The sequence below is a fragment of the Gopherus evgoodei genome, chromosome 8, assembly GCF_007399415.2.
Source record: "Gopherus evgoodei ecotype Sinaloan lineage chromosome 8, rGopEvg1_v1.p, whole genome shotgun sequence".
NCBI lineage: Eukaryota > Metazoa > Chordata > Testudines > Testudinidae > Gopherus > Gopherus evgoodei.
In genome coordinates this window covers 83790191-83806259 of record NC_044329.1, presented here as the reverse complement: position 1 = coordinate 83806259, position 16069 = coordinate 83790191, and the positions used below count along the sequence as shown (strand labels likewise).

The following is a 16069-nucleotide window of genomic DNA, read 5'->3' as shown; positions in this document are numbered from 1 at the left end:
GATGGTGCCTGGAAAGAAGGGAGTATTATCAAATCCACATTTTACTGATGGGAAAATTAAACACTGAGCATGAAATCCTAGTTCCATTGGAGTCAATGGCAAAAATCCCATCGAGTTCAATGGGGCCAGCATTTTATTCAGAGAAAATAAGTGATTTGCCATGGTCATACCTGAAATCTGTGAGAGAGCTGAGAATTGTCCATTGCCTTAATCCCCAGACCTTACTTCAACAGCAGTATGAATACATATATAGTTGCACATTTTGGGGGGCATGACATTGGCCTCCACTTTTTATTCTGAGGGTTACAGCTTTACTCAGTATTCAGAATTATATAATATTTTACTAAGACTATCTTCTTTTTCTGTACTTTTCTTTTCTCAGTGCACTTGATGTGTCCATGATATCATCAACCACAAGAAACCCGCTCTGGAAGTCTGCAGCTGGAATACAAGATTGGTTTGTTCCTTTCTGGTCAGATTATAAACAAACTTGTCCTTGTCTTTAGCAATATTAAATTTGCTCTGTCTCTCAAGGTGGTCTTCCAGTAAACCTATGGTGGCTACCTTAGCATTTAAAATGATTTTCAGCCATTAAGTCTAAAGTGCTTTTGTGAAGCAACATTAAGAGAAAATAGGTCCTGCCAACCAGCCAGTCATGGCACAATGGGACACACAGAGCTGGCCAATGGTTTTCTAGAACAGATTGTAGGGTTGGTGACTGGATCCACTTTGGCCATAAAAGGGCCTCTTGCCCCAGCAGGTTTACATCCTACCTTCACACAACATGCCATGGCGTCCCCTCCAGGTCTGCAACCAGGGACAAAGTCCCAGATGGCAGAAAATTTTAAATCAATATGCTGTCTGGTGATCAAATATGGAAGGGTAGGCCAGCCAGGGTGGAAGATCCCAAGTAGTTAATATCAGACAGTACAGACCAATCATACTGAGCTGTTGTAATCAGTTTACACAGTATTTCAGTGTTCAGAACTCCAGGTAGCCGTGTTTTCATGCATGTACGTTGGAGGCTCTGCAACTCACTGCTTTGTTAAACAATGAGTGGAAAATATATAGAGCTCATCTATGGCCAGCCCTTCCATTGCCCCATGGTGAGGTGAGGGAGTAAAAAGTCTCTCCCTTTGCTCAGTCTGTGTAAGGTGTGGCCAGAATCACAGCCCTTTATGACTGTCCTTTCGGGGGAGAACAGGGCACTCCAGAAAGGGAGCAGAGAGCCAGCTACCTATTCTGGTGCTAGGAGAGGCTGCTGCTCCCCTTAGAAGAAGCATTACAAAACTTACGCCATCCTATGGAGCTTGAATTTTGAGAAAAAATTCCGCCTGTGTTCCCCTTGCAGTGGTGTGCCTCCACACTGCCCTTTACTACAGGCTGTGGCTAAATGCTACCACCTAGCCTGTAATTTCTATGCACCTCCAGAGATTTTCTAATTCTTTTAACTTCATTATTTCTAAGCCAACTTTATTCAGTCATGTCACAGGCACCTGTCCTCAGCAAGGAATACTTCTCAGGCAATTTTTTAAAAAAGCAACATTTTTGAGCTGGTCCAGTGTAAAAACTTGTGTCTGTTTTTTAAAAAACTACTCAGACATCAGAAAATGAGCCAACTAGAATTTCACCAGAATTTTCTACAACATTCACTGTCAGGCTGAGAAATCTTGACGTACCAAGAAATATTTTCAGAAATACAAACACCTGCAGCTAGAGACTTAGAAAGAAAGCAATATAACAGTGTCACCAATGAAACACCAGTATTTACACTCACATATGGACTAATAAGACCTTGGGGGTTGATTTTCAGAAGCGCTGGGCATTCCATATATATAGCTGGAGCATATGGGAGCCCAAATCAGACCAAAAATAGAAGCATTGCCAAGCTCAAGCATTCAAAAATCATGAGTCAGCCCCCGCCCCCAATAATGAGATTTTAAAAGCAAGTTATTTTCCTTTGCCCTCGTGGGTTGGAGTATCTAGAGTTCACATTTTCCTGCTTTTCTCAGCAACACGAGGGCTAGACATTTACTTTATTTTAAATGGAAGCTGTGATTCTTAGGTAATAACCTGACTCCAGCAGTTGGAGTTTCAAGACCAGTACTAACTATCTAAGACTCATTGATAAAATTGTAAGAGTTGGGAACATTGTAATAGATACACAGATAATCTATGCTATCCAAAGGCTGTACATCCATGTCTGCGTGCATTGCATATATACAGAAAAATTGTTTTTCTGCATTTAAGGAAAAAAACAAAAAAAACCTTACTCTTGGCAAAGTTGCAGTGTGTGTCTGTAATGTGTCCTCTTAGCTCCGGTCACTATGACCAGGAATTTTTTGAAACATACAAAGATTTCACCAGCAACGTGTAAATATTGTACCGTCCAAGGTAAAGGTCAGTTTACATGGGAATAATTAAAAACTACAAAGCTTCTTAGTAGAAGAAGGGGCAAGTACAATTACAGGTCAGCTAGAACCTAGATGGACCTTTGGTCTGACCCGGTACGGCCATTCTTATGTTCTTATGTTAACCTTCCAGATCCCTAATAAATAAGTCAAATTGCCAATGCAACCATATATTTGAACAGAAATAGCCTTTCAGATTGTCCTATTCATCATTATAATTACTTGCATCCATACCACAATAACATACAGTATTAAAATGAGCACAGTCTAGAAAATGTTGTGGAGCTGGAGATATGGGTCGGAGATAGAAGGAGAGAAAACGGGACAAAGAAATGGAAGTTGGGTATAAATAAATAAACGGCACACAAACTTCCAGGGAATTTGGGGGAGTGGGTTGTTGTTTGAGGAGTAATTTTTAAGGTGCGCAATGGTCTGCAGACCTCAGCTTACAAATATTGTGAATTTTGCTCTATAATTAAATATACAATTTGTAATGTTCCCTTTGCTGATCAGTCATATTAATCACTTGGTTTCATTTCCGTTTCCTGATTGAACTAGCCAAAGCACGTCAGATTGAGTATTTGACATAAAGATTGGCCATTCATACGCTGTTTGTTAATATGAAATGAAAGGTGCCATCAGCCTTACAAAGTTCTACTCTCTTGGCAGAGTACTTTTCTTTGTACTGGCAAATAAAATCTCAGTCATTTTTCATTACTGTCAATCATCATGGTGAAGGATGGGTGAGTGGATTTTGAGCTGAGCTGGTAAATTTTTCAGCACAATAGTGGAGGGCTGTAGTATAGGATGCAGTTCATTTGAATAGACAGGTGAAAAAAATCACTTTTTGTAGTTGCATTAGTAAAGCATTAGTAGAAAATAAACCTAAGTTGACTCTCATTGAATTGAAATTTCCTTTAAAATTGATTGAACTTTTCCAAGTTTGTCTGCTATTTGATCAGCTGTAGTTATTTGCAAGCCTTGTACAGCTCTGAGGCACTTGGAAATTCCTCACCCACTTGGAAGTCAGGTTAAAATTGGGATATGTACAGAACAAAAGGACTGTTTCACATTTAATGTAATAACAGGTGTCAGTTATTCCTCACTGAAGAAAGCCTCAGCTAATGTATTCAAATAATCCAGTTGCATGTTTCAGCCAGTACTTGACTACCCACAAACCAGCTATGATATGGCAAATGAGTATTGCTTCTCAGCAAAACTCACAGTGAAAGGAATGGCCCTGGAATAGGAGGATTACTTGGACATAGACCTGATTCTACAAATTTATTCTTTCTCAAACACACCTTCCTCATGCAAACAGTGCAATTGACTTCAGAGGAATGCCTGTGCGACTCAGAGTTTATAGGCTCTGACACTATTGTTGGATTATGCTACTGTGCCTGTCAAAATTCAGGGATATATTAGTTTAGTTTGGTAGACCATGTAGCTAGCATACACACAGCATACCACCATGAACAATATAGGGAACATAGGCCACATTTGGACTTGACGTGAGTAATTTTGGTTGGCCAAATGTTTAAGTTAGCATGATTAGGAGATGCTTGAAGCTGCTTTTTTGGTCTGTAAGCAAAAGGTTGTTAGGACAAGGGCACTCATTTGCCTCCCTCATTTACATTGCATTTCCAGTGTTATAACTAACTCGCTGTCAAGAAAAGGCGTGGAAATGAGTAAATGGTTAATCTCGACTAGTGATTAATTCTCTTTAAACAATCAAGACACTTATGCCTGGGCCTAAGCAGAAGTTTGTCTACCAGCTCTTGATCACCTGGCACCTTCTTGCATTGAGACACATCTGTTTGGGGTTGGTAACAGGTTGGGTTATGACGCACACATCACAGGCAGACTAGAATCTTTGATGTGACTCAAAGAGCCAGGTGTCCCATATGATCTACATGCTAGATCCCCTAACTGGACAAGAGTGTTGTCTGGGGAAGAGCAGAGGAGATGCCAGCTATGCAGAGAAAAGGGCAGGGGTGGGCTTTCTTGCAACAACACAACACCTGAAGTCGTATCCTGCTTCCTTGTCTAGATTGGCCCCTCAGAGACACAGCAGTAAAAGACTCTGAATGCTGGCTGAGCCAAGCCTGAAGTACAATGAAGAGAGCAAGAAGATCAACTGCCGTTCCCACCTCACCCCACCCCTGCATGCGAAAGCACGCAAAAGTACATTTCATCACCGCAGAAGATATCAGTAAATATCAACCTAGGTCTGAACTAAGATCAATCACATGAGCTAAACATTTGGAGAAGCAGTTGGGAAAATCATCTGTAGAGCAATTCAAAGGGGCTCAAATCACTCAAGTGCCCACTGGAGCATGTGTGCATGCGCATGAATGCATCTCGCTGTGTGTTCTTAACTGTTTCCCAAGCAGATGCTAAAAGCCAAAGCTGTTACCAAACCAGCAAGGGATCTTCAGGTTAAATCAGTATTGTTCTACAGCTGCTGTAAGTGCAGGATTTTAGAAGCTATTCTGAGCCTGTGCCAGGCTGCCAGACAGATACAGGCATTGTGTTAAAGTGGTGAGGAAGAGATATTAGAAAAGCAAAGTTTAATGTAATCTGTATGAACAGTGAGGTTAGCAGGAGAAAAGAGCAGCTAGAAAGAAGCTACCAGGAAGTTATTAGATGAGCTGCACTTCCTGAAAATCAAGGTAAGGAACAACCTTTGCCGCCAGGAGACATTGAGCTAACTGCTCAGGCAAAGGGAACAACATCTCCCATGGCCCTTCCTGCAAAATTCTAAAAGGATCGTTTTTAACTTGGTCATCAGAATTTGATCTAATGATTAACTAATTGTAGTAATTGGTGAGGCAGATAAACTGAACCATTGACCTATTGGTTATATCTTAATTGTAACCTCAATTTGATCATCGTTTTATACTTTTATAAATTAACTTAGGAGAACTATAAATTAACGTAGCTCGTGACATATTTCACTTGAACTCATATTTGTTTTATAACTGCTAGCTTAATTCTTTAATACTTGTATAAAAGATACACTGAACTGGTTTATTTCCCAACACTTCAATACAGACAAGGTAACCAGTGTAAAAGAAAAAGGTAAAATCATGAACAAACATTCCTGAGCCCATCCTATTTTTTAATTACTTAACATAAGACCCAGTGAGGGTGGTTTTGTCACAGCTGTGATTTCCATGACAAAACCCATGAACTTGGAGATTTAAAAAAATAGTTAAGAGCCACCGGTTTTGTCAGTGCTTTTTTGAATAGCCAGTTCAGTGCATGGGTCTGAATGCTCTGTTTCTTTGCACAATAAAGAAATGCCATCTGACTTGAGAACAGACTCACTCCTGAAAGAGGCTTCACTCTGGTTCCCTATCCCTGGAATACTGTGATCTTGGGAAGGGATGAAGATTAGGGCTGCTGAGAATAGAAGGTGACATGAAAGATCAAATATATTCTCCAAAAGTAATTGCAAATGAAGAACCATTCACTGGGGACATTTCTAATTGGGTCCTGCTGTTCGTGGCCCAATGCTATTCAATATCTTTAACAATGAGCTGAAAGAAATCGTAAGATCATTACTGGCACAGTTTGCAGACAACATAAGAATTGATGGAGTGGTAAGTAAATAAATTATAAAGGCAAGTGTGACTTGATCACAATCTGTAAGTACCTATCTGGGGAACAGCTTCGGCTAAGTAGACAAACATATACAAGATCTACCGGTTGGAAATTGAAACTAGACAAATTCAGACTTGAAATAAGATGTAAACTTTCAACAGTGAGGGTAATTAACCACTGGAACATTTATCAAGGACTGCTGGTGGATTGTCCATCACTGGAAATTTTTTTAGAGATTGGATTTTTTTTAAAAGATATGCTCTAGTTCAAATAGGAATTATTTTGGGGGGTGTTCTATCACTTGTGTTATACAGGGGGTCAGACGAGATGACCACAATGGTCCCATCTGGGTTTGGAATCTATGAATGATTGCTGGTAGAGTATGCAGACAACACAGAATTGGCGGAGTAGTAAATAATGATAAAGAAAGATCAGTTCTACAGAGGGATCTGGACAGCATGGCAAGTTGGGCTCACTCGAACAACACGCATTTCAATACAGCCAAATGCAAAGTCACACATTTTAGGAACCAATAATGTAGAGTCACACTTACAAGATGGGGGACTATTTTGGAAAGCAGTAACTGAGCAAACGACTCAGGGGTCATGGCGGATAATCCACAGAGCATAAGCTTGCAGTGCAGTGCAGTGCAGTGCAGTGCTAGGAGAGCAAATGCAATCCTTGGATGCATTAGTAGGGGAATAATACTGCACAGAAGTAGGGAGGTGTTATTACCACTGTCCACAACATTAGTTAGACCGTCACTGGAATACTGTCTCCAGTTTTGGTGTCTGTGCATTAAAAAAGGATGTTGACAAGCTGGAAAAGGTTCAGAAAACAGTGACTAGGATGAGTCGAAGCCAGGAAAACCTGGCTTATAGTGAGAGACTTAAGAAACTCCATTTATTCAGCTTGCCAAACGGAAGGTTAAAAAGATGACTTGGTCACAATCTGTAAGTACCTACAAAGGGAAAAAAATGATAGTAGAAGGCTCTATAATCTAGCAGAAACAGGCATAACGAGAGCCAATGGCTGGAATCTGGAGCCAGTTACATTCAGACTAGAAATAAGGCACAAAGTTTTATGTGAAGGTAATTAACCACTATTCGTGAATTCTGCATCACCTGGAGTCTTTAAATCATGGCTGGATGTCTTCCTATCAGATATGCTCTGGCTACCCACAAGTTTTGGATTCAATGCAGAACCCACCTGATGAAAAGCTCTCCCCTGTGTCATGCAGGAGGTCAGACTAGAGGACCCTTCTGGCCTTGAATTCTGTTCATCTGTGCTGGGGACTGGAAGATGGGGAGAAGAAGAAAAAAAAATCACATACCACAAATGTTGGTAATTTTCTCCTACACATAACATAATAAAATCCCTGCTTTGTTGTAAATTCCAAATAGTAAGTACAAGCAGCAATGACTGATCAGAATTCAGATAGGCATTTTTAAGGCTGTCAGCATGTCTGCCTAAGCACTGAAATGTTAAGTAATTTACAAAATAAGCAGAATGCTCATTTTCCTTTCAATAACAAACCTTTTAAATTGATATTTCCAGAAATTTTATTAGATTAGTTAGCCAGACCCAGTTAAAGTGTACGTGGAATACTTCTGATAAGAGCTTGGCTGAAGGGTCCACATTTCTTCCAGTATAATCCATGGGGAAATTCACAGCTATTTTTAATGCACCTTAACTAAGGCAGAGTGAGACTCCATAAAAGCTGTTGTAAGCTCTTCCCAGTTTGAAGGCATGGATTGCTTCATAGAGAGGCATACACCAACAGCTAATGTTCTTTTTAGTATGGTCAAGAATGAGTTTAAAATTGGGGCTAGAGGAGACAAAAACTTAATTAAGGAAAAGGAAGATTTGTAACATAAGGAAGGGAGTTCCATGTACAAAATAGCACTGTCAGGCCTTGTCCATTCAGATGGGAGTAAAGTGTTTTGGTTTGTTTTTTTCCCCTCAAATGAACTCTCTGCAATCTCCATTAAATCATGTCATAAAAGTTTCCAGAGCCTGAGCTGTAGTGAAGCAGCACTTAGTATAGCTCATGAGTGAGACAATTTAAGTATGCACTACACCCATCCTGGGGCTGGCTCTATGCTGGTCAATTTCCTATGCACAAACTGGAACAGCCTAAGGGCTGCTCTAAATTATGCTAGCTGCTATTGGCCCCCGGGGGGCTGCTATGGAATCCACAGATTGCCATGCTGTGGGGGACAGAAGGTAGCCACTTTGAAGACTCTAGTAGATGGAGAATCCCTTTAGAGGCAGGGCATCTTCTCAGAAAAATTCATGGAGGAAGTTGTGTCAGTTTATATTTTATATCCTGCAAAGCCCAGGCGGAGGGAGTGAAAGACATAATGGAGCATAAAGTTGGGGAAGCAACATCCCTTCTGGCCGCATAGCAAGTGACACCTCTGCTTACAGAAGTGCACAGGCAAGTGATCCCGTTGTAGCTGATCATGCTAGCTTTAGGGCAGCTTTGCACTGGTCCCCCAACCAAAATTGTACTAATGCAACTCAGGACTTGTCTCAAAACCTGAGACCCTGTGCCTGCCCATTTGCCAAGAGCATGTGTGAGAAGGTTTCCCTTTCCCGGCTGAATTTAACAAATACTTGGTTTATGTTGTGGACATTTTTAGCTAGCATAGTTGAGGGGATCCTAGTCATCAGCTAAAGCAGTCACTGGCAGATGGTGATTTTTAATATCTCTGGTCTTATAAACAGGTATATGATTTTCTCCCATTACTGCAAGTTTCAGGTTTGAAGGTAGAACAGTCTCTATGCAAAAGAATAAATAGACACAAATCTGACATCAGGAATCATAACATTCAAAAACTAGTAGAACACTTCAACCTCTCTGGCCATTCAGTAACAGATTTAAAGGTGGCAATTTTGGAGTCAAAACCTGACTCCAACGAGAAACTGCTGAACTTGAATTGATATGCAAACTAGATACAATCAATTTAGGCTTAAATAGAGACTGGGAATGTCTGAGCCATTACACACATTGAATCTATTTCCCCATGTTAAGTATCCTCACAGCTTCTTGTCAAACTGTCTTAAATGGGCCATCTTGATTATCACTACAAAAGTTTTTTTCTCCTGCTGCTAATTGCTCATCTTAATTAATTAGCCTCTTAGAATTGGTTGGGCAACTCCCACTCTTTCATGTTCTTTGTATGTGTATATGTATCTCCTCACTATATGTTCCAGTCTATTCATCCGATGAAGTGGGCTGTAGCCCACGAAAGCTTATGCTCAAATAAATGTTAGTCTCTAAGGTGCCACAAGTACTCCTGTTCTAAAAGCACCTCTGTAACTCTCAGGCAGGGCCGGCTCCAGGCACCAGCCAACCAAGCACCTGCTTGGGGCAGCACCTTGGGGTGGGCGGCGCTCGAGTTTTTTTTTAATTGTTTTTTTTTTTGGTTCAGCCAGGCAGTGCTTTTTGTTTGTTTGTTTCTGTTTTGGCTGGGCGGCGCTTGGGGGGGCAGGGACTTGGGCAGATTTAACAAAAGTCAAGCATACAATAATGAAATTCCTATTTCTATCATGGATATACCACATTGTACTCCACCATGTTTGTAAAGTAGATGGGCTTTTAGGCATTGAATCCTAGTGCAGCTTTTAATTTTTTGAGCATGGTACATTTTAGTTAGCCATTTTATGACCTTTCACTGCTAAACTCATAATAGACTAAGATCCAGAACCATGAATAACTAAATCCAGGCAAATAATCTTATACCTGGTCAGCCTCCCATACTTGGAGAAAGCAGCATTATTTTTATCAAGATTGACAAAGTAGCCTAGCATCCATAGTGTTACTTGCTGCAGATTAAACATTCTGTAGCAATCCTATTTCACCACATTATTTGTATTAAACTCAGAAGCGCCCACCTTAATATTGTACATGTGCAATATTACTTCATCCAGTAGTAGTTGTATTCGCATACCGCATGCAGCTCTAAAGTACATACTATTACACTTAATGGGTGAACTCCACCCCTAACCTTCTCAGTTTTCAGGCCTCAGTCTATCCATCCCCTCACTCTGGGAGTGGAATCACATGCTTCTCCTACTCTCAGGCCATGATCCAGATTACAGGCCCCTGGTAGTAACTGAAATTTCCTCAGCTGGCCTAACCTAGGCTCAGACCTTCCAGTTCTGTTGCCTCAGAGAACAATGATGGTGGTTAATACAACAACCAGACAGTACCTTAAAGCAAAGTTATCTAATTAGAACAACAAAACAGGCTGTACTCGTAGCTACCTTTCCTCTAAGGCTTACCAATCCCTGGATCTGGGAAGGCCCAACTTCTTCCGAGTCTCTCCTCTGGGTCTCTCTCTGTGTCAGCCTGTCTCCCTAGACTGCTTTTGACAAGTTAACCCTTCTTGCCCCGAGAAGGGCTTTCTGTTTAGTGCTCTTCATTGCCAGGCTCCTAGCTTTGGCAAAACAAGGCTGGCAACTTGTTGGAAACCAGAGACAGGATCCTTGAAGCTGAGAGCTTACCTCCATTGTCTTTCAGGCATGAGCTGGGGTGTCATTATCTAGCTCTATTGTGTTGTTTTCCTGTTTGCCCTTCCCACAGCCCCCATGTTATCGCCATACAGGTTCACGGGAAATTCTAATAAACCACCATCCATATACAACAACTTTACCTCACTGACTAGGTCACCTCCAATAGTCATACCCTTACTACAAATCAGTATTTGTACATTAACACATAGCAGATCTGTGACCATTCCACATACACTAGCCCAAATACTTCAAGACTGATTATAGCTCTACTGTTACAGGATACTGTCCATGTTGGCAGAACTCAAAAATTGGCCTACCAGTTCACCACAGCGTGCCTCAGTTACATACAGGCTTGCAACACAACCAGCTTTCATGGAGGCATTAAAATTACTTTTACAAGTTTGCGTGACTCTTCAGAGGTTTTCCCTACAACTAAAATGCATGTAGTTTGCAGAATTGTAAGCAAATTATTACATACAGCCCCCAGTTGCTACTATTCAATAAGCACAAGAAATTTGATGAATAAGAAACACTTATTTAATCCTTCAAAATTATTTTATTACCTCCAAAAAAATCTAATGAGGAGAAAGTGTCAAGTATGGGAGTCCAACTAAGTTCTTTAACAGGAAACTGACTAAGCTTCCCAGAGTCTCATCATACACAGAACACCATTTAATTAATTTAAAACAACAGCAGCACCTAGTGGCATGCTGGAATTACCAGTCTTATCATAGAGCTTGAATAATCAATAATATGAATATAGAATAAGAATTCTATACATGACTTTAAACTCCTGGCACGTTCCTTCTTCCCTTTTGAGAGATTTTTACAGCTTTGAATATGTTATTTAATGGAATGCCTGAGAGCATAAATTGACCAAGCCAAGTTCTGCCCATTGGCTTATGAGGGTTGTTGATCTTAACCCAGTGGCATTTGGGAACTGTTATTCAATTTCAGTAGAGGAAATGGCTCAAACTCACATTGATTAATTGGGAGAAAATAGAAAATCAAGAACTATATGGTTAAAGATGCTGTTATTTTGAAAAACCTATGGCATTAAGACAATCTGAATGACTAACCAACCAACTAAGGATGGCTAAGAGACCTTGAGCCTTCTCTAGGCAGACTAAAATTCACAATGCACGTGGCTGCCTGCATCCTTAAGAGCGCTTCATGAAGAAGATATTATACTTGTGCTCTGGAGTTTACACTGGCTTCCAATTCATTTCTGCTTGAACTGGAGGTGTTGGATTGACCAGGAAAATTCCAGTGGTTTCCATCTTGGCTCCTTTAGTGACCTCTTCTTCCCCTCTCTTCCCATGTGATACCACAGCAGTTGAGATCAGCTGAGTCACCTGAACCAACTGCACCCAGGTTTGAAGGAGACAGAACCAGTGGCACTGAGGGCTCTTAATGCTGGAGTTCATTTCCCTGCCCTTAGTCTGACAGAGGCACACTTTTCTCAGGCTCTCTCTGAAGGAGTTGGGCAGGCACATGTACATGAACATATACACATGACAGAGACCAAAGAGGGCTTACATTCATACTGGTTTGGGGGTGCAAGGACTTTGACATAAATAAATGATAATTTGGTGCTGGAATATATTAATTGCACTTGGAGCAAAGACGAGGCACGCTTTAAAAAACCAAAACAAATAAAATTACACTAGGCCAAAATCACACATGTCCAAAGAAGAGAGATGACAAATAAGAATTAAGGATTGCTATTCGGGACCCCAGGGCTTCCTTGGCACAAAAAACGAAGCCTCTGCATTTAACTCTGCAAAGCAGCAATGCCTTCACAAAACATCTCTAGATCTGTTTCATTAGATGCTGCTTTTAGGCATAGGCACCTATAACACAGGGCTAGAAGCAACACATTCTACTAGTAAACTATTTATGCATAGAAGGCTAAATGCCATTAACATCTTAACAATGCTATCCTGCTCTGAACTACTGTACTAGGAAGGAATGGAAACATTTTTACCCAACAGTGACCTTGACCGCCTCAGTTGTCCCTTCAAAATAAATCAGTTAACTCAGAAAACATTTTTTCTGTGATCATAATAGTTGTGATTCTGTAGCAGTATTAATGGAATATGCCTCAGTAAAGTACCTTACTATGAAAGAGCTGTACAAGCTCCAAATGGAGAAGTGAGGTCATGAAATGAAAAGCAATCACAGAAGACACCAAATGCTTTGCTGTTGGTACCTCAAGTTGAAAGTCAAGTTGAATCCCTTTCAAGTTGAATCCCATCCCTTTTATCTCTTACACAGTTTCTGAATTCTGTCATATTCTCTTCTTCCACCCTCCCATCCCCACTGTAAATTTTTATTTTTATCTCTACCTACCCTTTCGCTAAGACATCTCCCTTATGTACGACCACTTCATGGAGTTATGATCAAAATGGATTTCCTTAAATCAAGGCCAAAGTAACTCGAGTCCATTAGAAAGAAAAACACACCATCCAGATTTGTTGATGTAGGACCATGACTGTTTACATCTGGTTAATACAATAAGATCATGCTGGACTGCAAAAAGTGAATGCACATAACATAGGCGAATACATTTCTTAGAATATACTTTGCACATTTATTGTCCAGTTATGTTTCAAAGAATTTGATTCTTGACTGAAACAATTACAGTCCTAACACATCTGTAAACAGAGTATCACTATAAAACCAGCTTAAATTGGCATGTAAAATACTATGATTATAGATGCATGTTTCATTTCATGGCATCTTAGCAGAATCATTTATACTGTCTATTTACAAACATATAAAGATCTTGCACTTTAATCATTGGAAAGCTATGAAAAAGGTACTTTCAAGTCACATGACTTAATAAATATATAACCTGCTTTGTTAAAAATCTACAATATACTGTACATTCAAGTTGAGACAAAAAATTCAATGCTAGCTACACTTGATATAAATGTACATTTACAATAATTAAACAATTCCTAAAAGTGCTACCTTTGTCTGTGATGAAAAGAAACACTAAGGTTCCAGTGTTTCATTTACAGCCAAAAAAACAAAACAAAAAACCTCACACATTCCTTTATTCACAGAATCTGAGTGCCTGTTACTAAAATATCCAAAGCTTTTTCTTTTTCTTTAAAAAAAAAAAAAAATCTCTCAAAAGTTGCAGACAAAGAAGGGGCGAGAAATTGTTTAAAAAATAAAAAAGTCACACCCACACACTGCAACTCATTTAATCTCTTAGCTCAGTGAAAGGATGATCAAACTCATAACACCCTGTTTCACCTTAGAAAGAAAAGTTTATGGACACATTTCTTTAACAAAAGACAGCAGACAACCCTAGAAAGTCTAAGGCAGTTTATCCATATAACAGAGAACATGAACTTTAGAAATCTTCTGTGACCGAGATCTTGATGCATTATTCAGTTTCTGCTTTGTTGAGTCCCTTCCATTGCTTTGGCTTGCTGTCTTCAGTGGTTTTATTCAATACAACACTCGAATTGCTGGAAAGAGAAAGTTACAGTATAAGTAATATTCCCCTTTACAAATATAAGTAGAATAATTGTTTTGATAGTGGCTGAAAGTTGTATATTAATTATGCTAAATAATATATTCCACTGTAACTCTTGTCAATGTCTAGTTCAGAACTTCCCCAAGCTATGGTCCCTTTCTCTAATCACTACTACTCCAGCTGAGCAGGTCACACACACTATAAAAGTAAAGACGGGTGATATCATTTCAGATACCTGTTAGGTGGGATATGCTGAATTGTCTGGCAAAGGTCCTCTGAAGGATGTACACTAGGCAAGCAGTGAGGTTTCTTTTGCCGAGACCTGAAGTTCATTAACTGATTGTCTGGGTCAGAACCTGCAAGACATACAAGTATGTTATTAAACAACAACGTAGTTATGAAAGTGTCTAGAGAGAGAGGGGAATTCTTCCATGACTCTTATCTTCTCCCAATAAAAAATATATATATATATATATATATATATGCACATCCATTATTGTTAAGGCTACAATTTTGCCATGGATAATTTTAATAAAAAAGTCAGACACGTCACAGGCAATAAACAAAAACAAAAAAAAAAATCAAAGCAGCTGTGACCTGTCCCCGACTTCTACTAAAAACATCCCTGGCAAAATGGGGAGGGAGGAGGGTCCAGCATCCTGTTGCACCCCCCTCATCTCTCACAGCAGCTACGAGCTACAGGGACCCCATTGCCCAGTGGCTGGGAAGCGGTGCCCCTGCTGCCCTGCAAGGCTAGAGCTGGGGAGTGGGGGTAACCCCAGTGACCTACGGGGATAGGAGATGTGATGGGGGGGTTCCTTGCCAGCAGCAGCAGATAGGGAGCTGCGACTGAGCAGCTCTGGGGTCCCTCTACTGCCAGCGGCTGGGAGCTTCGGGCCCGCCCGCATGGCCGCTGAACAGCTCCAGGGAGCTGTGGGGGGGCTGCAGCTCACAGCAGCTGAGGAGCTGCAGGGGGTACCCCTGCCAGTGGTGGTGCCTGGGGACCTGCTGGGCCCCTCTCCCACCCACTGAGCAGCTCCGGGGTCCCTCTGCTGCCAGAGGAGGCTGGGGACTCACAGGGTCCCTGCGACCACCATGATATAATCTTAGCCTTAATTATTACTGGCTGTATTGGACTAAAAATGATATTGAAATCGGCATAGGCGCACGCGCACACACACAGTGTTATGTTTTTGTAAATATTTAACTTGAAAACAAAAAAACCAGGAACACAAACAGCCACACTGAAGTCAATGGACTATTCATATGCTTAAAGATACTCATGTGAGTGTTTTCTGGATCAGTTTTTTACTTCTTGTTTAGCAAACCTTATTTCAGCTGATTCAAGGATTACTTGTGAGTCCAGGATACCTGGCAACACCCATGCAAAAGTCAATTATGTCAACATGAAAACTCATAAACTAGCCCAAAGTCCAAAAGAAATTAAACGGAATAGATAGCATTGCTTAGCACTTTCTATTCTAGTCCCTCATTTAAGTGAATGAGAAGATCTGCATTAACTACAATGGGAGGTGGATCAGGCCCTGGAATTCCTTTTCATTTTTAGATTTGAAAAGACTTCAAAAAGGTGGGCAAGCAGAATTACACGGTATTACATGCACTTCTTGTAGGGTTATAGTACTTTGGAGTGTAACATAACAAAGCCTTAAAACTAAAGTAAAAATATATAGTTTTTTAAAAATCATTCTAATGAAAACCGTTATGTAAAGGTATCCAAATAGCACTATATCAAGATGGTGATCCTTTAAGTGGCAAAGGAATTCTTTAATTTTTATATTCTTACATACCCTCAAATCTAAGCTACGGGCAGGGCTGTTTAATACTACATTCTCTCTTGAAATGCACTTAACATCCAGACACACACAAATCCATAAGTATGAAAACAAATCACGAATGCTATAGCACACAAGTCTGACAACTATAAAACATTCTTTTTTAATGACAGCACCCAAATAATCTTATTTCTGTCCCTAAACATAAATGTTTTATACCAACGAAAATAATTCCACATAGAGAG

General features: G+C 40.3%; 1 protein-coding gene across 7 annotated transcripts in view; it reads right to left on the bottom strand.

Moving 5' to 3' along the window:
- Positions 1-13659: 13659 nt before the first annotated feature.
- SSX2IP (SSX family member 2 interacting protein) overlaps positions 13660-16069 on the bottom strand; it is a 52499-nt gene continuing 50089 nt past the window's right edge. For all 7 annotated transcript variants that reach the window (XM_030573685.1, XM_030573687.1, XM_030573684.1 and 4 more), the window contains 2 exons: positions 14267-14387; positions 13660-14023 (listed from right to left, as the gene is read on the bottom strand). In XM_030573685.1, coding sequence (XP_030429545.1) covers positions 13939-14023; positions 14267-14387 — 206 coding nt within the window. In that variant the 3' untranslated portion in view covers positions 13660-13938. The remainder of the gene's footprint in view (positions 14024-14266; positions 14388-16069) is intronic.